Source organism: Silurus meridionalis, chromosome 22 (assembly GCF_014805685.1).
Source record: "Silurus meridionalis isolate SWU-2019-XX chromosome 22, ASM1480568v1, whole genome shotgun sequence".
Lineage (NCBI taxonomy): Eukaryota > Metazoa > Chordata > Actinopteri > Siluriformes > Siluridae > Silurus > Silurus meridionalis.
The window spans coordinates 8,130,134-8,152,764 of NC_060905.1; the positions used below are offsets into that span (position 1 = coordinate 8,130,134).

A 22,631-nucleotide genomic window follows, 5' to 3' on the forward strand; every position below is an offset into this window, starting at 1 on the left:
CATAAATTTTTATCAATAACAATTAATCAATGCGCTAATAAGTCACAATGATAATAAAAATGTTGCCAGTTTGTACAGTTAGCAAGGCAGCTGCATAGATAAAAATGAGACACCTGAACTTCCCATATCTATGCTATGCAACAAGCCTCCATAAATATTCCTTTATTTCTTATGCCAATTGAAAGATTTAGCAGGACCAGTGGATACTTTGTTATCTAACTGATCAAACTAATCTTAATATCAATCATATACCTAATCCTTTATAAGCTTCTTGGGATGTTAGAGTCTAGAGTCTAGTTTGAGCCTGGACTGCAGTCATGAAATTGCATACAATGTGGCACAAACATGCTGAAAGCTTAGAAATAATTAGAGTCTTGTATACCCCTGGATGACCTGAATGACCTTATCTATATCTGATGAATATTCGCATATATTTTTCACACACACACACACACACACACACACACACACACACACACACACACACACACACACACACACACACATATATATATATATATATATATATATATAAGGGCTGTCAATAGATAACTCATGATTAATCGCAACCTAATTTCCACATTCTTTGTCTGTTCCAAATGCTAAATGTACCTTAAATCAATACTTTTTCAACAAATATGATGCTTTATGCAAATGTATGTTAATTATTAGTGAAACCATACTTAACATAGAACATGAAAAAAATATGGTTTAAAGTAATTATTGTGTTTTGTGTTGAAGGTTTTAATTTTGCCTCTTTTATATTAATTAATTTGTATTTCTTTTATAAAAATGGTCAAACAATAAAAGTTGTGTAGTTAAAATTAATTTGTTATTAATGCGTTAATTTTGACAGCTCATATAGATAGATAGATAGATAGATAGATAGATAGATAGATAGATAGATAGATAGATAGATAGATAGATAGATAGATAGATAGATAAATAGATAGATAGATAGATAGACAGACAGACAGACAGACAGACAGACAGACAGATAGATAGATAGATAGATAGATATGTATAAATAACAGTGAAATATATAATTTATATTGTTATTTGCTTAATAACTACTTACTGCTCATTAATTTTAGCCCCAATATTGCATACTGAAAAACAGCATATAAAACAAAGCGATGACATGCTATAGACTGTCATCGGGGTAAATCCATTGCCATTTGAAAAATCCATTAGTAGAAGAAGAGTAAGATTTAAACCTTTACATATTTGTACGCACATTTGTAAGACAAAAACAAATAATGACATACTGAAAAAAAACAACAGTGGTAAAAACTAGGGATGCACCGAAATGAAAATTCTGGGCCGAAACAGAAAACCGAAAAAGAGAAAAGCAAGGCCGAAAACTGAAACACCGAAAGAAATTATGCCAATTATTATTACCATTGCTTTTATGGCTATGACTGTGTACTAACCTAACTAAAATCAAGGCATTTTAATTGCATAAATTAATATTACATTTTCAAAGAATAAATCAATTACAAATTATGAAAATATTTATTTATAGCACATTGCAACAATGCACAGGATAAAATACATTTAAATTCAAACTTAAATGTTTAACTTAAATGCGCTCATGTGTACATTAAATAATAATGTACAGGCCCTCTGGCCTGCTGAAAGGTTGTAAAATTAAATATGTTCTTTCATAAAAACAAAGTGCATTTAGAACAAGTGCAACTGCTTAAAGATACAACAATAAATACTATCACAGGGAAACTTCCTGCCTTTCCAAAAACGTCCGCCACAGACGGAGTGCGCATGCTCAGAGGGGTTTTGCTTTTCTGTGCCGCGTTTCTCTCATATTCAGCATAGCGATCGGGATGTTTGGATTTCGGGTGATAAATTAAACCCAACGTGGAGAAAGTCTCTGCAGACGAAATTTCGGCATTACATGTTTTGCAAATTGTTATCCGTGGGTCTTTCTCAGACATACTGAAATACGTCCACACCGCAGGCATGTTGTTTTAGACATGCAAGTGCGGGCCACGGTTTCTGGTTGCGTCATCACAACAAACTGTTTCGGCCCTGTTTTTTCGGTGATCAAAGTCTTTCGGCCGAAAACCGAAAATGCACTTTTGGGCGATTTTCGGCCGAAAATTTTCGGTGGCCGAATATTCGGTGCATCCCTAGTATAAACCGTAGACAAAAATGTCTACATCTAATCAATATTCATTAATTACATCCATTATTTTACAGTAAAACCTCATTCACCAAATTAAATAAACAAATCTGATCAAAAAGATGAATTAGATTAGATAGAATGGCGTGTCTGGGTGAATACGTCTGGCTGTGTTCCGGGGTGGAGTGTGTTCCCCTCAGCCTGGTCTTGCGTTTACTGAAGCCTAGCAGGGCAACAATGGCCTATTATTTATACGACCTCGGTCACGAGCAGAAGGCACCGAACAGAGGGACGTCCTTCCAGATCCTACGCCTCCCTAAAAAACTGCTCATTACACACACAAACACCAAACCCCACACATAAACACACACTTCAAAATGAACACATGCTCAAGGACGGATTTCCTTTAATTACAGAGTGCATTAAAACCAAGCTGCGATTGACTCAGCACACTCGGTTCAAGCAGATTCCACCACATCCTCAGAAGCCTAAACCAAAAAAACTCCAATACACCCAGCATATGACACAAGTGTAGTAGATGAAGAAGCAGCAGTAAAAAGCTGGATAATCAGGAGGCAGAAAAACAACTATTCACGGCAGTCAAAAGCAAAAACCTGCGAAAGGAGAAGACCTAAAATGTTAATTGTCACGGTCTCTTCAAATTTGGCACTGGCTAAAGCATGCTCTGTTGCAGTAGTTTCTTGGCTGGACACTGAGCTCTGAGAGGTGGTTCACATGGTGCACCAACTGGAATGCGAACCCTGCTGGTTATCAGACGGCTATTTAGAAGAGCTTCAGTTTTCTAATGCAGCATACACACACACACACTTCAATTGAATAGAATCCATTCACTTGTTTCGGACTGTCCGCCTTACAACATCAACCATTTCAACCAAACCCTCTCTTTCTATAAGTAGAAACATTAGTCCAAGTCTTTAGACTTAAGCTACATTCACACATGCAAGGATTTTATGGCTGCAAATCACCAGTTCCTCTATTAATAAGTAGCCTGTAGGCGTCTCTCCAACTGGTTACTACAGTAACTTTTATGCAACCAGAAATCCACTTTTGACAGCAAATCCATTTTCTTGCGGAAAAAAATTAAACATGCTGGAGGGGGGAGCTTTGTGTATGTAGTTTTGCAGTGTTTATATGCATAATTATAGGGCATGAAGAAAAAGCTGTATGTTCCATCTATGGAAAAAGCAGGAATCTCAGACTATCAGTAAATCACATTTGCTCTACTAAATGTATTCCCTTTCGCAGCCTCCTGCCTTACATTGTGTTTGTCCACCTTTTGCTGCCAAAACAGTTCTGACCCGTCGATCATTAACAGCATTAACTTCAGCAGTTTAAGCTACAGGAGTTCGTCTGTTGGATCGGACCACACGGGCCAGCCTTCGCTCCCCACTCACATCAATGAGCCTCAGCCGATTATGACGCTCTCACCGGTTTACCAGTTCTTTCCTTGGAAAACATTTGATAGTTACTGACCATTTCAGATCGGGAACGTTCCTCAAGAGCTGCAGTTTTGGAAATGCTCTGACCCAGTCAACTACCCTTTACATTTTGCCTCTTGTGAAACGCTAGCTCAAATCCTTACGCTTGCCGATTATTCCTGCAACTCTTAGGAGAAAATGTTCACTTGCTTCCTAATACAGTGCCCTCCACAATTATTGGCACCCCTGTTTAAGATGTGGTTGTGGACTTCAAAAATAAAAAAAAAGAGAAAAATCCAACCTTTTATTTAAGTACATAACTTTGGTGGTAAAAAAATCACACATTTAGAAAAAAAAAAACTTGAAATCATGTGTGCCACAATTATTGGCACCCCTGATGTTAATACTTTGTACAACCTCCTTTTGCCAACAAGACAGCACTTAATCTCCTCCTATAACATTTCACAAGATTGGAGAACACAGAGAGAGGGATTTTTGACCATTCTTCTTTGCACAATCTTTCTAGATCATCCAGTGTCCTGGGTCCTCTCTTATGCACTCTTCTGTTTAGCTCGTCCCACAGGTTTTTGATTGGGTTGAGGTCTGGGGACTGAGATGGCCATGGGAGGACCTTGAGTTTGTGACTGCTGAACCACTTTTGTGTAGATTTTGCCACATGTTTTGGATCATTATCCTGCTGAAAGACCCAATGACGACCCATCTTCAGCTTTCTGGCAGAGGCCATCAGGTTTTTATTTAAAATATCCTGGTACTTCAAAGCGTTCATAATGCCATGCACCCTAACAAGGTTCCCAGGGCCTTTGGAAGAGAAACAGGCCCACAGCATCACAGATCCTCCACCATACTTCACGGTGGGCATGAGGTGCTTTTCTCATCTTTTGTTTTACGCCAGACCCACTTAAAGTGTTTGTTGCCAAAAAGCTCAATCTTAGTCTCATCTGACCAAAGCACACGATCCCAGTTGAAGTCCCAGTACCGCTTAGCAAACTCCAGACGAGGTAAACTTGGGACCTCTTCCAGCCTTGTTTGTCACTGTTCCAGTTGTTTTAAACTTCTTAATGATTCCTCTGACTGTAGATACCGGCAAGTTAAGGCGAGTGGCTATTTTCTTGTAGCCATTGCCTGACTTATGAAGGTCGACACACATCTGCCTTACTTGAATGGTGTGTTCTCTTGTCTTTGCCATGTTGACAAATGGGTAAGAGAATTAGGCCTCTGTGTCACGTCATATTTATACCCCAGGGAAACAGGAAATCATGAATTACTAATTAAAAGTCCCTAGATACCCTGACCAACCTTAGCAACTACAGAAAAATATATATAAAAAAAAAAAAAAATTAAATTTTTCAGAGGAATTGTTAGGGGTGCCAATAATTGTGGGACACATGATTTCAAGTTTTTTTTTTTTTTTCTAAATGTATGATTTTTTTTACCACCAAAGTTATGTACTTAAATGAAAGGTTGGATTTTTCTCTTTTTTTGCATTTGGGTTCTATGTTGTTTTAAAAAAAAGAAGAATTTTTAGAAGTCCACGACCACATCTTAAACAGGGGTGCCAATAATTGTGGAGGGCACTGTATAAACCCCTCCCACCAACAGGTGTCAGGATGAAGAGTTAATCAGTGTTCACTCACTGGTCATAATGTGTATTTGGTTTGCTTTGGAGCTCAGTAAGGTATTCATTTATTATATATTATCTTTGACAGTGGTTCTAAATTCTATATCCTTGTCAATACAGAAACTGATCAATATACAGTGAACCGATTAATCACATTTTATTTCCCATTTTTTAATTAGATGTTTTGAGGTTTTTGTTTTTTTTTTAGTTTGAAGTAACAATTCCTCAGATGTACATAATAGTTTCTCAGATATTTTTTTAATGTTTTGACTTACATATGTGATCTGAGATCTGCTCATATTACTGCCAAGACTCTGATGGACTTTTGGTCCAAACAAGTTTGTTGTCAGTGTATAACAATGTACAATTCAACAAGGGATTTATTCAATGACAAAAAAAAAAAAGGTTTTAGATTTTTGTCTAAGTGGTAATATTTTCAGCCACATCCTCATGGTCTCGATCTTCTTACTGGAATGTTGGCTGACAATAAGGAGTAGTGGATGTATTTATCTTGGGTTACATATTTTGAAAAAAAACAAAAAACAAAAAAAAAAACAGGATTTTAGTTTTCTTTGGGTCTTCTTGAGATTGAGTAAAACTCCAGTGCCTCAACTTTGTACCTGTGTTAACTTTACTGGTGATGGAATGCTTTTGTAAGCTGCAGGCTCTATTTAGATGGGCAGTGGGGTTTACTCTGATAATAAAAACTAATGCTTTCAGGAACAATGTGAAGACAGGATAAACCTCATTGGATTGTCACTTTGGAGAGCCTCTGTGTTTAAACTAAGGTCTTGTACTCTTCTAACACTCCTCTGTCTGTCTTGTATTGGCTCTGTATTCTATCTTCATGGCTGCTTTTGTTGGCATATATTCCTGCTTTCGTCAATATCAATGTTTACTTACACTTCACAAGCATCAATTCATCGTTGTTTAGTAAGAAGTGAGACAGTTATAGTACACCTAGTGAGTGATTATCAACCAAGCTGAGACCCTCGACTCTCTTTATATGAATCCTGATCACAAAAATGTTCTCGGAGGACAGCTTTAAGTGTTGCATGACTCATTTAATAAATATACCTAGATTAAAACAGATGAGTAGTGTGGAGAAGGAAACCTCTATCCACCTCCTCATCTTTAAATCAAAGGGAATTAGCAAGTTATTTGCTTAAATAGTACTTCCTTTATTTCTTTCTTTACTTAAGCTGCCAGCAGGCATTATAATGGATTATTCATCATGAAGAAAGCTAGAAGCCAGAAGTTTGTTTTTTACATATCATTAAAGTCTGGTTATGAAAGCTCAATCGTCAACAATATTATCTTCACTTTACGCGTCATAAGGAAAATTGTTCATGAAAGTGTTCATGAATACCCTGGTTTTTACCAAATATTATCAAACTCGACATTTTCTCCAAGCCAGAATAGATCAGAACTGGTTACTGGAGTTGTTCAGAAATGTCTTTGTAGTGCACATTTCCCTTTAGCTAAGTAGCTAACTATGACAGTGAACTTGTCATGTTAACAAAAAATCTTAAAAGCAGAGCTTGCTAGATAGAAACATTGCTTGCCTAAACTCTACATAAGGGAACCTTGCTAGGCAATGCTAGATAGCTAGGTCATTTCCTTACTGAGAAGCTGCCTATAATGGAGAAGCTTTTTTTCTCAAACCTCTCGAACTTAAATAGCTTATTCAGCTTATCAATGTGTGATGGCATCTGTTACAGCACCTCGGCTCCACAGAACACTATATCTGAACATTAATTTTTTTTAAATAAAGCTCTATATAGTAAATAATGAATGAGTAAATGAAGTGACAGAAAGCAGGTTTTAACTGGAAGCAGTGACAGTACATTTGGCTGAAAGGAATATTACTGTATGTTAGTAAAATGAATCAGGACTCTGACTCAAGTCTGACTAGAGAAGCAGACAGATTTGTTCACTAGTCTGCACAATGGCTGCAAGCCAATGTGGTTTTCTGGAGGTGGCAATGTCAACTTTCAACAAAGCACAATTACAGACTTCCTGTCCATGAACTCTCTAAAGCTTTTAAGCAAAGCAGTGCTCACCTCCAATCATAATATACAAGAATACTTTTCTTGGAAATGTGTGGGGTCTAATGATTTTAGGTGTCTAGGGAAATAAATAAGATCTGTTCGTCTAAGGGTCTTTTATGTTTTAATGAAAGTTTTCCACTGTTTTAAAGATGTTCAATCAAGCCTTTGCTTTAAATTTCTTTCATACTCAACAGTGGAATGATATGTAATGCTTGTGAACTGTGACAAGACAAGCCATTCTGCCCTAATAAGAAGTGATAGAAAGTGAAAAGAAAAACTCTAATTTCAGAACAATTCTTCCCTAAGCTTATGAACTCTATGCAATAGTGCCACAAATGGGATATTTTACTTTAGATAGGGTTACAAGCAGAAAGCAAAGTTTCATTTTCTCATGGACTGTCAGTGCCTTTTTAAAATAAGCATTTGTTTAAAAACAATAAAATGGATTCTCTGATACACTACAACATCATGAGAGGAGAAAGCAGGGGACAAGGAAAGTCCAAGACCATCGCGATAGGCTGTTTTTTCTGCTTAAAATAGGTGGGGAAGACATACTCTCTTCCCCTGATAATTTTATTAACACTAGCTAATCATGGGCACATGTGAGCTCATGAATGAGGAAGAGTGTGACATACCATGAATTTAAAAAGATGCAGTTGGTTGGTTACACAAAGTGTTTTTCAAAAAATTGTAAGGTAAATAGTTTGAAATATATATCATTCAGTAAAGTCTGGTCTTTATTTAAAGATGGCAGCAATATACAGATACAAAATTTTTTTAGCCTACCTTTGTTACTCAAACAAACTTTGATGTTATAATGTTTTGGTATACGCCATTGTTCACTGTACTTTGAATTTGAATTTAATTGGTTTTCTATCCTTAACTAGCTATTAAGGTTACAAGTTATTACACGTTTCTCATTTTGTTGGCCAAGAGCAAAACTGAAAAAATAAAATAAAAAAAATAGGGGACTGGGCAGCATACCGGAGCTTCCACTTGCCATCTGGGTGGTCTGATAAATGCATGATTTGTCCAAGTTTGGTTATTTAAACTTTCTGAAATATATAGTAGGACAGTATTGTGAACCATGAAATACTAAAATATATATGATACATGAGCTCAAAAAGTCATAGAGTAATTTAGCTGTAACAACCAACCAGCCAAATACATGCCAAAAAGATCATGAAATATGAACTAATAGCATAAAAATTTGAAGAAGTAAAAATGCACACAAGCACAGCTTTGTCCAGTAAAAACATTAGGAGCAGAAATAAAGCCTTTGGCTCTGGCTGATTAAAAGGCATGCGGGTTGTGCAGTTCACTAGTGTGACTGAACACTGTAACATCCTCCCACTCAATGTGCCCCAGACTGTTCCCATAACAAGAAAGCCCTCACACAGCAGAATGGGAGAGCAAAACAAAAGCTGTCAGTACTCTGACCATGCCTTTTTACAGATTTGGTTCCTTCACACAAAACACTGGGTTTATTCCAATGCTGAAGACGTCATTTAGTTATTATTAATGCACATTATGCACATAACTGTTGAAGGAAGACCCTTGTATACAGCCACAAAGAACAGGAAGGCAAAATGTTTTGTCCCTGGGAGTGTCATATGAAATGTAAAAAAAAAAAAAAAAAAAAGCACAAATCTCAAAGACATCGTCTTAAAACACATGCTGTAAAAATGCAGTGTTGTGGAAAATAATTCCCCCTCCTGATTGCCTGATTTTCTGTTCAAGCATATTTCTCACACAAAATAGTTTCAGATCCTCATAAAAAAATGCAATATAACACATTCAGGTAGTGAAGAAGAAAAAAAAGCTGTATGAAAAACTTCTTTTAGCAACAACTGCGAGTAAAAGCTTAAAGTAACTGAAAACCTGTGTGGAAGTATTTTAGCCCACTCAAATTCTGGATCATTGTCTTGAGCACTTAAAGGAGCATTGTGATAATTGTGGTAAATCATCCATACCTCAAAGCAGCACAGCATCCCCACACCTTTACACTACCACCACCATGCGATGATCTTATCTTAACAGATCATCATCCCAAATGGTCTGGTGTTTACCAGGCTGTTTTATAGAAATGTGAGTGTTTTATTATATTTTTCTTACGTAAATAAGCCTAAGGAGGGCTGTGGATTCTTAGATGTTTCTTTGTTTCTTTGGATTATTTTTGACTTCCTGGATGAGTCATTAAAGTACTCTTGGAGAAGTTTTAGTAGGCTGGTCACTTCTGGGAATTATCACCACTGTCTCTATTAGGAGATAATGGCTCTGACTGTAAATCGCAACAGCCCCCTTGCCTCAGAATGACTCTGTAACCGTTCCAGAATGATATATATCTATAACATCCTTTCTCTCCGCTTCTGGATCACAACATAGTGTAATTAACACTGCATGAATCTAAGTACGTATTGTTGATCTTTAGATTCAACAGGCCTAAAAATAATAATGCCTGAGTGTATATAGTCTAATAAAAGCCTATTATGAATTAGTTATGGTTTGTATGAGTAAATACATTATTAAACACAGGATAATCTCATGTTACTGAGGGTGATTTTGTCTTTATGTTTACTGTTTTAAAATCTGGAGGAAAAAAAATGGCATGACAAATATGCACAAAAAATTAATCAGGAAGTCAAAGCCCTGTAAAAGTTTAGAGAAGGTTGTCTCAAAGAGGAGAGTTAATAAATCAATACTGGCCCCTAAATCAATTCTGCCTTAATTAAATTGTCAGACCTGAGGAAAAGTGACCATGTCCTGTCTTATTTCATTTGTGTGCAATGGACGTAACAGATCAGTGATGATGAGTATAAGAATAACAAGCATAATTTATTAAAGTGATTCAAGAGTGTGAGCTGTGTCTATCCTTTCGCTTCGTTTTAAGGGATTGATATGCTCATCAGCAAGCAAAGGTCGTTCTCTGCTCATCCATGCGTTGCCATTTTGTTCTCAGAACTCTCAGTAACAAGCAATTACGGTTTCTTTCTTCCCTCAAGATGAGCAAGTGGAAGGGTTTGTTATTTAACCGTATGTGAACAGCAGGAGCCAGGTACAATAAGGCACAGCACAAAAGTAATACATAACTACACAACTCTACATAGCTTGAGGGGTTAGAATTTTTGCCCTCCATTCTACTACTCTTACCTAGTTGTGCAATGGAGAATAATTTTGAATGATCGAGAAATTTGCTGACAAAGGCATCTATACCCCTTCTTGAAAAGGCAACTTAACATAAAATAGAGGTGTGCTGTTAGTGAAAAAAATAATCAACAATGTAGTTCACATACCAATCCCAAATGATTATTTTTGATTATTTATTTATTCTGTCTCAATGTGGTTTGTTGCCTTTGAACCACAGCAATATTCATGCTATTATTTTTTTATTAATTATAATAAAAGTATACTGAAAAAATGATTTAGAATTTCTGTCTGCAGTTAATACTTGAGGGTTGGAACATCTACAAAGTAGGTATTTCCTGTTATGACGCTCCCATACCCGGTTCCCTTTTTCTCTCTCTTGAAGTAGAAGATAAATGCAGCTTGTCATGTGGAAGGAAATTTTTTTTTAATGCTTTATGTTTGGAAGACTTTCCTGCAGTGGAAAACTTAAAGCACCTACCACTGACAGCTTGCTGACACTAGAGACTCCTTCCATGAAATGCTGAATAAACATCTCCTTACAGATAATACATTTAAAATCCATTTATATAGAGTGTCCAATATAGAAGTCTACTACAAACACAAAAAAGTATTAGAACAAGTGTTCTTTAAAACCTGTGGCCTTCCTCGCAACTGTTTAAGCAGTGGTGCTATAGAAATAAATCAACACCTTCTGACTAATCAGAGAATATAATACCACTGGATCTTTATTACCAAATGTTTACAAAGTTCCTGCTATAAATACATATATTATGAAAGTTTTTATATTAAAACAATCACTTTTTGTCAGTATTTTGTTACAGTAAGCATCAGCATTTACCATTAAAGACAATTGATAGTATATATATATATATATATATATATATATATATATATATATATATATATATATATATATATAGTAGATTTTTAAAAGCAAAAGTAAGCACAGAAGGCTTTTGATGAGGTCACTGTCAAGGTTAAACTTCAGTTCTTGTATGTCAAGTTGTTACTGCCTTCAAGGTGAAATTGTAGTTCCCTGCCTACAACTAGCAAACCACAGAAAACACCCCCTCAATTTTATCTTACCATTTAAGGTAGTCTTCTAATCTATCAGTTCTTTTGCAGGTCAAATGAAAATGGCTATTGTGTGTTACTTTGCACACAGTATTTGGGTAAATTAGCCATAATTGAACTCATTATTGTTTTTAGTCCAAAATATTGAATAAATTTTTTAAGTTCATTACAGTAGAAAGAACCAAGGTTCCCTGGTGGTCTAGTGGTTAGGATGCGGTGCTCTCACCGCTGCGGCCCGGGTTCGATCCCCGGTCAGGGAACCAACCCCAGCCACTTTCAGTGCCGGTCCCAAGCCCGGATAATTTGGGAAGGGTTGCGTTAGGAAGGGCATCCGGCGTAAAAACATGTGCCAAATCAAACATGCGGAGGATCCGCTGTGGCGACCCCTAACGGGAGAAGCCGAAAGATAGTTTACAGTAGAAAGAACCAACAGCCACACAGTCTTATAACCGTGATTTGTAAATGTAGCTGCTGTTGCTTTCTACCCTTTTTTTAATGCTCTGAAATAATAAAAACATGACAGAAGTGTATGTTTTTTCCCCTCGCTAATTACCACCTACATTGATAAACAGCAAGTACGAAGCATAAATAAGATGCGCTAATGTACTCGTATCTCCTTCGCACTCCATCTGCATGCTGATAAAGGAAACATAGTTGTTTGCAAATCACAGAGTTTCTTTTTTACCCGAGTTGGCTTTTTCAGTATAATGACATGCTTAAACAGGAATCAATGATCTGCACTGACACACCTTTAAGAATGAGTTTATTTATGTTATACTTTATCAGCAGCTGCTTTCAAAAATCTTTCATGATCAGACCAAGCGTGTAAGTATGAGACACTCCTGTCTGTGTATGCATTTTTGTATATATGTGTGTGTGTTGTGTAGTTACTCACCAGCTGGAATTCGCTCCTGCGGCCATAGGCCGCCTGGATGCCCGAGTCAGCCCAGAGCGCCTGGAGGGCAGGCACGTACAGCTGGAAGGTACAGGGCTCCACTGGCATTCCCGCCTTGTTCTCGAATGACATAACAAACATGCCATGTTTCTCATTTTCCAAGTTCTGCAAACACAACCCAAGCTTGTCCCGGGCATCCACCAATACCCTCATGCCCTGAAAGAGACCAAAAGACAAAAAGTGTTTAATGGATAAGTCACTGATGAGTCATGCCTTGCTCATTCTAGACACAGTGGCCTCAGCCTCAGCAAAAAAATGCTTTGCCCCAGGGGTTAGCATGCAAGTGAACTTTAGACTACAGTACAGCTCGATTCCCAGAAACTGCAGTGAAATCATTACTCTGGCGACAAAATGCCTACTGTAACGCAATACATACTAAACACTTGAAAATAGAATTTAATATGTTATTTGTCAGTAATATGTAGTGTTTCCAGTACGTTATGGCTTCACTCAGTCTCAGGGCTTTGGCACAATTTGTCATTTTGTCCACAACCATCAATGTGTAGTCACTGCAATACCCAGCATGCAATCAATGAGGATCCTAACCGCAAACAGCCAGAGATATGCAAAAACAACGATATTGTCAAAGCGGTGGATAATGAGTAAGAAATCTTTAAATAAAAAAGTTGTGACTATTTACCATAAATTGGTATTTTTCCTTTTGCTAAAATTGTGGAAAATGTAAACGTGCACTTCCAAACTCTTAATAGTGCAATCTGATGCCTTCAAGTTGGGTTAATCATATGCCAGGTCAGGGATGGGCAGTATTTATGACACATGTATTTCAAATATGTATTTTAAATATAAAATAAGATATTGTAAGTTGTACTTGAAAAGGTTGATGAAAATGATACCATATTTTTTATCAAAATACTTGTTTTGTATTTTTGTAATTTAAAAAAATCTGTAAAATACTTTTTTTAAGAAATCCATGATGACATCCTACAAATCTGTTCTCTAAATAGTGCCAACTCAGTAGTTTTCCCAGACTTGTTGAGATCAGAACAGAAAATTGAACCATATGGTTCACAAGGAGGTCAAGGTAAGAAAAGTGCAAGCTGCCAGCTTTCATATTGATCATTTAATAATTGTTAAAATACTAAAATGCTTGTTTTTAATGTCCAAACAGGTGTCCAGTGATTGATAAATACATTTTTAATTGCTGAATATTGTACATTAATTGAAGTAGCTGTTTAGTAGGATCATGATTTTGCAAGCCATTGCATGAATGACTGCCTGACACATAAATGATTCAAATGATTACTTACAAGTGCCATCAGTTGTCTTCTTATGAATAACTTGTTTGTCATTGAGTCAGTGTTACTGATTTAAAGCAGCCTTTTGTTACTAAACACCCAGTAACTATATTATGATACAATTATGAGTCATTCGCAAACTGTTAAACATTAAATTCTTGGTTAATTTAAAACTAACCTTCATCTGGGAGATCACACAGATTATGCATGTGAATATTTAATCTCTTAACTGGTTACATATGTCAGATTTATTGCATGACTCAGCCAAAGAAAAGCTGTTGCTATCAAACATTGTTTACTTAGTCAGTGTAATAGTGAAGAAACATTTCAAATAGGCCAATTGATGGAGGGTTTGCGAAGAAATGTCATGCTCCCTTGTAAAAGTATTTTGTAGTTTGTTTTGATACATTTAAAGTTAAAGTATTTGGTATTTTACTTAAAATACATTTTGATGCATCTTTGCCTAACCCTTTGCTAGGTAAGGTTTTGGCTTGCAACAGTACTGTGTCCAGGTACAAGCATAACTAAGTAACTTGGTTTGCTTTAATATGACTGATAGAGTTAATAAAACATACAACTGGACATCAGTTTGCAGTAAGTAAGAACAAGGAGACTGTTAGAATTATAGACTATATTTTCATTCAATTATTCAGCTTTCTTTTGTTTATTTATTTATTTTTTAAATACTTTATTGATCCCACAGGGAAATTGTTATTTCTGCACATATCCCAGCAATGTAGGAAGCTGGGGTCTAAGCGCCTGGGCAGCCATGATACAGCGCCCCTGGAGCACAGAGGGCCTACTCAAGGGCCCCAAGAGTGGAAGCTTGGCGGGCTGGAATCCTGACCTTCCAAACAGTAACCCAGAGCCTTAACCACCTCCCCTACTAACAATAACATTTTAATTTTTGTTGTTTAGTAATAAGTCATACATCAAGAGGAAAAATCAAACATATACAACGCTCTACAATCTATCAAAATGTACTCCTATGTATATAAAGTGTCACAAATAATAAGACATTTATAGGATATTTGATTCCCCCAAACCAAACTTTTCTATAAGTAAACCAAGTCATTAACTGTTTTTAAAAGTTATTGAGCAAAATTCAGTTATTCACCACTGAAATCACACTGTATTCCACCCAGGCTTCCTGTCGGTAGACTAAAAGGCATGTTTTGGGCCAAAAGGAAGACTGTTTAGTCCCAAATACAACAGAGAGCTCCAGAGAGTTCCTGTACTCAAATCCCTGCACTGGAATCTGGAATCCTAAAAAAAACCCAGTCTTCTGCTAATTACTATTGCAGCACCGTCTACAAAGGCAAGTTCTTCCTTTCAGAAAAACTGACACCTTTCTACTGCACTATACCAAGAATAACATGTTGAAAATTCATGACCCAAAAGGAAGACTCCATTTCTTTTCCTTTAAATCTACACAAACATCAGCGTGTCGCTGGTCATAACCGCATGGGACAGTGATTAGAGCACTATGCCAGCTTGTGTCTGGAAAGACAAGACCTGTTTATAAATACTACTGCGATATCTGCTTCATCAAATACAAGACAGGATGTACCCCACGCCGTTCCTGGAGTCACCATAGGTTCATGGCAGCAAGCAGCAATATTTTATAAAGCTTTTATATTTGTGCTATCCACATGCATAAGCGATTTGTGAAATAACCCGAGGCAGATTAACTGTAAAACATAAACCAGGAGGCATGTACAGGAAATGAATGTGGTACACAACCCCCTAGTGTCTTTTTTACATAGTAAGCAGTTTGTGTTTTAGGTTTGACTGCCGACACTGTTTAAACACCCTTAATAAGAAATAGTGCACAGCGCTGCCACTCGCAACATCTTCCTCCAGGCCACACACTCAATCTCTAGTCCCCCCAGCTCCCTTTCCCAAATGCCAAACCCCCTCATTCATGACCTTTCACCCACTTCCGCTAGGCGCTATCTGGGAAAGGATGCATCCCCTGTCCTCTTGGACTGCCTCTGCTGACACAACCACATCAAGAGGGGAGTTGGAAAAACAGAGAAGAAAGTGAGCAAGAAAGAGTGAGAGAAGGCTGCTTTATCAGAGTGCAGAGGTCAGTTCCAGGGCTTCCAATCACTCTCTGAGTGATGGCACCGTCCCAAAAATAGCTCCAAAAACCACCAAAACCTCACCTCACCACAAGTGGAGTGCCAAGTGCTTCTAAAAAAACTTCAGTAGAACAACACTCAATTGCTTGTTTGAAATGGCATCCATCAAGTTTGACTTCTAGGCCGTTGTTTTGCAAATAATTCACTGAAACACGACTACATCCCTCCATTTTGGTGCAAATGTAAGAAGCCCCTAGCAGATGCCATGTGATAGACTCTGTGAAAGCGTCTTTGTTGGGTTTTTTGGGGAGGTTTTTTTTCTCGGGTTTTTTTAGTGAATGGGGAATTCCCCTTTCTGTGTGACAGAAAGCAAAAGACAAACACCGTGCCTAATGATCACTGACCTAACTTCTTACAAAAAGCCGTAGTTATAATTCGCAGTGCAATTAGTGGCTGCACTGTAAGCAGATTAGGGGCAAAATTGAGCAGCTGCTCTTATTATTCCGGACCCAAAGTAACCACAGCTCGAATCACTGACTCCCAACCTATGAACAAACCGCCTGCATGGAAGGCCCCAAAGTGAAGGAAATCTCAAATTTATCACACAGGAAGATAGAATTGAAATGCGTAGCTCCCAGTGGTCACCCATTGAGCCACTTCCTGCATACTCCCCCATCAGCCTCTTGTAAGCTGAGGAAAAATGCAGCACTCTCTAGACTGGGGACAACAATGTTGCATAGAAGTAACTGCTTGGTCACCTACTTGACACAGCATAGTTACATCCAGAACAAGTTAACCGCAAGCCTAGTAATTGTCGTATGGAATAAAGGAGTAAAACACTTATTTCCACAGTTCCCTTTTCTGATCTGTGAAAAAAAAAAGACTTGTATGTAAACCCAGTTTATCTAAATAGAAATTCACATTCCATCGTCATGACCCTGTTTCTCCAGGAGTACTGCTGCATTGAAAATAGAGGTTATCCATTGTCCTCTCGTTCCAAAACAAGACATTCCTTTGCCCACCAGAATGCCATAAATGTTTTCTCAGGCTTGTAGTAAACAGAGGAAGCATAGCATACTTTTCATCCATGCTTTAACAAATGCACAGAGCTCACACTCGTGTGGAATAACTGCGCACTATCCGACAGGCAGAGAAGTGTTAGGGGCTAAACCGAGGTTAGATCTAATCATTGAGCAGATAGAAGTCAGTGTCAGGTCACTCTTTAGAAGGATCCAATAAAAGACCTTCCTCCAGGGACAGAGGGACAGAGAAAGGCCTTGTCCAGGCTGCAGATAGGTAACTGCTGATAAGGATGTGTTTCCCAGCATGACACAATAGATATTATAAGCCTTTACGCACCAAAATGTTGACGATGCAGGCTGAAGCGCAGGCCTGGATAATGTGCTGGAATGTTGTTCAGAATAATGGAGGGCATTTTTTTTGCTTGTGTAAAAAGCCAGCTGTACGGTGTCAAAGGAAACAAGGATAATATCGGACATCCCAGGTGGCTTTGGCGGACTGACTGAGAGAAAGTGTGAGGAAGGCTGAACCTCTGCCTCTGTAATGCTGCTGAACCAATGGTACAGGCAGCATGTGGGTTTTACAAAAAAAACAGGTTGCTTTTTTCATTTTCCTGACCAGTTCTGATCTCGAAATGAGCCAAAGAAAAATACGTTAAACGTTTTTTTTTGCTTTCTGTTTAACATACAACAATATTACACAATCAGGTACGAGCAGCTCTCAGCAGGGGTAGGTGTAGGTTGATAATACACAGATAGTGGGAGAAAGAAAATGTTAAGCTTCCTGTCTGTGTGTGAGGAAAGATGCTTCCTCTAGCTGTGGAGCTGAAAGCTCTGGCACTTATATCCCTCTGACGCTATCAGTGTGGAGCCATCCCGCTCCGACCTTGACTAGGACACTGGCAAACAAGGCCACAGAACCCCTCCTTTCACCATGGCGAAAAACACTCGCGCAGAATAATGCGACTCCTCACGCCTAAAAAGGCGCTTCTCGGGTTCACACCATTAATCCTGAAGAGACGTTTACTTTACTGACTGAGGCCTTGTTTGACTCAATCTAGTTGATGGTGCCAGATTGACTGTCTTTTCCTCCTTCACAAACACAACACTGAGGATTTTTTTCCCAATCAGAAGCATTTTCTGCCAGCTATTAGCTGTTTATACAGTGAGGTGTTGGCATTGTGAGGAGCACTTCTACACTGAAATAGACTGCACTACTGGAAGATTATTTACACAAGTTTTATTTGTAGGCATTTTGCCATTTAGGGAGATGAGGGAGCCTTGTAGTTAGTCCCCGCAACATATTCTATTGCTAACTCAGAGGTTGTAGGTCAGTTGCATAACTGAAAAGCAGTCAGCAGCAGTTACCTGTGAACGTGCAATTCTTAATACTATAAATATGTAAATAAAAAAAAAAGTGGTTATGTTTTGTTTCTCACATTGTGTTTCCCTTTTTGACTTCTGAACTGATGAAACATTTTCTGAACTTGAAACAGAAATCGGGCGCATACTTCTCCATCTAGTCATCTTTAAACATTCTGTTTTCATCATCGACTTTTCTTTAAACAAGCCAACATGTCAGTTCAATAATCAGACCAGAGGGGGTAAATAAAACAAAGAATCTGAAAATTCCTACCTTTTCTGAACTAACGTCTCTCTGGTATTCACAGCGCTTCACTTTTTCCACATTTTGTTACGTTACAGCTGTATTCCAAAATAGATTCAATTCATTTTTTTTTCCTCAAAATTCTACAAACAATACCCCATAATGACAACATGAAAGAAGTTTGTTTGAAACCTTTGCAAATTTTATAAAAAATTAAAATAAAAAAACTGCCACATGTACATAAGTACTCACAGCCTTTGCCATTACAATCAAAATTGAGCTCAGGTGCATCCTGCTTCCACTGAGATGTTTCTACAACTTGACAGTAGTCCACCTGTGGTTGATTGGACATGATTTGGAAAGACACACACCTGTCTATATGATGTCCCACAGTTAACAGTGCATGTCAGAGCACAAACCAAGACATGAAGTCCAAGGAAATTGTCTGTAGACCTCAGTCATTGTGGCCAGACAGAAGCCATTCCTAAAAGGCACATGACAGCCTGCCTGGAGTTTACCAAAAAGCACCTGAAGGACTCTCAGATCATGAGAAACAATGATTTAACTCTCCGGCCTGAATGCCAAGCATCATGTCTGGAGGAAACCAGACACCGCTCATCACCTGGCCAATATCATCTCTACAGTGAAGCATGGTGGTGGCAGCATCGTGCTGTGGGGATGTTTTTCAGCAGCAGGAACTAAGAGACTAGTCAGGATCGAGAGAAAGATGTGTGCAGCAATGTACAGAGACATCTGAGAGAAAACCTGCTCCAGAGCGCTCTGGACCTCAGACTGGGGTGACTGTTCATCTTCCAAACAGGACAACGACCCTAAGCACACAGCCAAGATAACAAAGAAGTGGCTAAGGGATGACTTTGTGAATGTCCTTGAGTGGCCCAGCCAGATTCCAAACTTGAACCTGATTGAACATCTCTGGAGAGATCTGAAAATGGTTGTGCATCAACGCTCCCATCCAACCTGATAAAGATTGAGAGGTTCTGCAAAGAAAAATAGGAGAAACTGCACAAAAATAGGTGTGCCAGGCTTGTAGCTTCACACTCAAAAAGACTTCAGGCTGTAATTGGTGCTTTTGTAAAAGGTGCTTTAGACAAGTATTGAGCAAATGCTGTGAATACTTATGTGCATGTAATTTTTTTGTTTTGTTTTTAATTTGTAATAAATTTGCAAAGAATTCAAACAAACTTCTTTCAGGTTGTCATTATTGGGTATTGTTTGTAGAGTTTTCAGAAATAATGAATTTAATCCATTTTGGAATAAGATTGCAACAAAATGTGGAAAAAGTGAAGCACTATGAATACTTTATGGATGCACTGTACATGAATGCACATGACTGGATAAACCTCAACCAAAGCTCTGTTACAGAAGCTGAACTGGTTAATGATCTGAAACTCTTGTTCTATTGTTCAGTCTAGTGGTGGAAAATATTTCCCTTTTTACCCAAAGTGATGAATGTGCATACTCTCTGTCATTGTCCCATGACTGCAATCAATATGCAGTGCAAGCAACACTACACATTTCGCAAGTCGAATTAGTTCATCATTCTCAAAAGTAACAAACTAAACAAAACAAAAAATCCGTTTCAGTATTTAGCATAGCAGCATACTGCATATCTGGAAACACAGTAAATTAGCACTAGCCAGCAAACTCTAAAAGTATGGGGAAGAAACCTTGAATAATGCTGAAACCTTGAATAATGCTGAAAAATCATTTTATTTGTACCCCAAGGACAAACATCTCCATAACCAGGAATTTCTATTTAAAAAACACTCATGGTCCAGATCAGCCTCAAATATTTAATGTAGCCTGGGGTATCATAGCATTAAAGAATGAAGCATGAATTTACCTGCTCAGGTTTGGAACAGTATCAGGATCACAAAAATATTATTGTCATGACCCTTTAAAGTCCCTGTGAAGTTCTTAAGAACAAGCAGCATAGTGTGACATATAAAGCAGCCATACCACTTTAAAATACAGAATATAGACAAAACTACTGGGACACCTGACTTTCCCAGCCATACGTGGATCTTTCCCAAACTGTTATCGCAATTGTATAGGCTTTCATTCAATGCAGTAACATGAAATTTTCCCTTCATTTGAATTAGGAGGCCCAAACCTTTTCTACTCCATAAAGATATGCTTTGCATGGGTTGGAGTGAAAGATCTCCTGCTATAGAGCTCTGACCTCAACCCTATTGAACACCTTTGGGATGAATTGAAACGCTGACTGCACCCCAGGCCTCCTCGCCTCACCTACATCAGTACCTGCCATTAACTGAATGAGCACAAATCTCCACAAGCACACTCCAAAATTTTGTGGAAAATCTTCCCAGAATAGTGTACCATGGAAGTATGCAAGGTTATTTGTTCTAATGTTCAGGCAGGGCACTTCAGATTACTGACAGCATTTGTTTTTACAGAAAATCTGAGAAGCTGATGTGCAGAGTCATCAAAACTGTTGATCCATAATGGTAGAAGAGAGACTACACACTTTGAATATACATATCTACTTTTAAATGTATTTATCTAAATGCTTATTTTGTAATTGTAAATGTTGGAGCACACTAGCGTATAAATAATATTTAGAATGTATATATTTATATAAAAAAAGATTCACTTTAATGTACAAGTCCTGCATATTCTGAGTTAAACATACAAGTATGTGTGTATTAAATGTTATATTGGACATTACTTATTAATATTCATGACTAGTAGTTGGTCTTATCAAAAAATGACAGAGTTAGTAAAGCATTCAAATTTAAACTACATCAAGCAATATGAGAAATTACGATTATATGTATATGAGAAGTAAAAGAAATCCCTGATGTTAGATTGACAGTTTGACAGTCACTGAATCAAAGACTTGTGTTGGCCAAAAATTCTTAAATTACAAATATAAAGTAAAACTGCACTACTGATTGTTGTTTTAGATTGAGTAATCGGATGTGTTTTTGTATGTCATACTGCTACTGAAATTAGGAAACGACTTCTTACTAATCAATAACAGACGTCATTAAACAGTTTCGTTTTTAGTTTCGTTCTGTTTAGGTCTTCCTATCAGTAAATAAATTCCATAAAATAACACACGCAAATGTACTACCAGGCTTGTTCTTTATAATATTAACTAGAAAGTGATCATTTTTTACCAGTATAAGTTTAAATACATGAGAATTAATGCATTATTGTAAATGCATCTCTATGAAAAAAAAGGCAATGAGGACTGATTAGCATGGTTTTGTTTAAATAATGCTAAGTATTTAGCATTATTTCCTTTACTATCAAACAGTATGTGGGCTTTCTGTTGAGATGCCTGTGTATAGTCAACTTGTACCATACAAATGTGCTCTTTCTGCCAGATAAACTATTTATTACCTACAGATTTGGACTGGTTGTGAGTTCAAATCCCAGCCACATCAAGCTGCCACTCCTGGCTCCCTTAACCACATAGCTGCTCAGTTTTCTAAATGAGATAAATGTAAGTCACTCTGGATAAGTGCATCTGCCAAATGTCCTAAATGTAAGCGTGCTAAAGTGTAAGCACTGATCGAGGAGAAAAGGGTTGATCCACTGTAAGATGCCTCAGCATGCTGCATGCACCAGACCACAGGTCAATTGTAAAGGCATTCCTGTTAGATGTGGTTAAATCTAATAGGGCATTGAACATCAAATGTTGCACCACTGAGTGGTAACTAGTGCGTAAGATGTTGGCTTTTTGTTAGACAGGTCATGAGTTCAAATCCCAGCACCATCAAGCTGCTACTTTTGAGCCCCTGAGCAAGGCCCTTAACCCTCTACAGCTCAATTGCTTTTTTTTGGTGCTATATATGTTATTTAAAGGATAAAACAAACACCTAGGCAGTGAATGAATGTGTCAAGGAACTCCTACATGTGAGTGTGTGAGAAAGCTTCGACACCTTCCATCAAAATATTCCAAAATAATACGAATCAGCTGAATCACCAAATCAAGAACAGATCAATGAAATACTTGTTCAGCAAGAAAAAAGAAAAAAAAACACCATTAGTCCTGAATCCTTGCTTTGTTTTATAGTATAATAGCATAAACACCCTTTTACATGGTTTATACTCTTTCTTCTGATTTTTGTCTATTCAGAGATTCTGATTTCGTGTGACAGATTAACTGTGGTGTATGACATGTGGTCTGTCAAATCGAATTAAACACACCTTACATGTCAGTTTGTATCA

General features: G+C 37.6%; 1 protein-coding gene across 1 annotated transcript in view; it reads right to left on the bottom strand.

Moving 5' to 3' along the window:
* gna12a (guanine nucleotide binding protein (G protein) alpha 12a) overlaps window positions 1–22,631 on the bottom strand; it is a 43,608-nt gene that overhangs the window by 17,779 nt on the left and 3,198 nt on the right. The window contains exon 2 of the mRNA XM_046834809.1: window positions 12,386–12,601. Coding sequence (XP_046690765.1) covers window positions 12,386–12,601 — 216 coding nt within the window. The remainder of the gene's footprint in view (window positions 1–12,385; window positions 12,602–22,631) is intronic.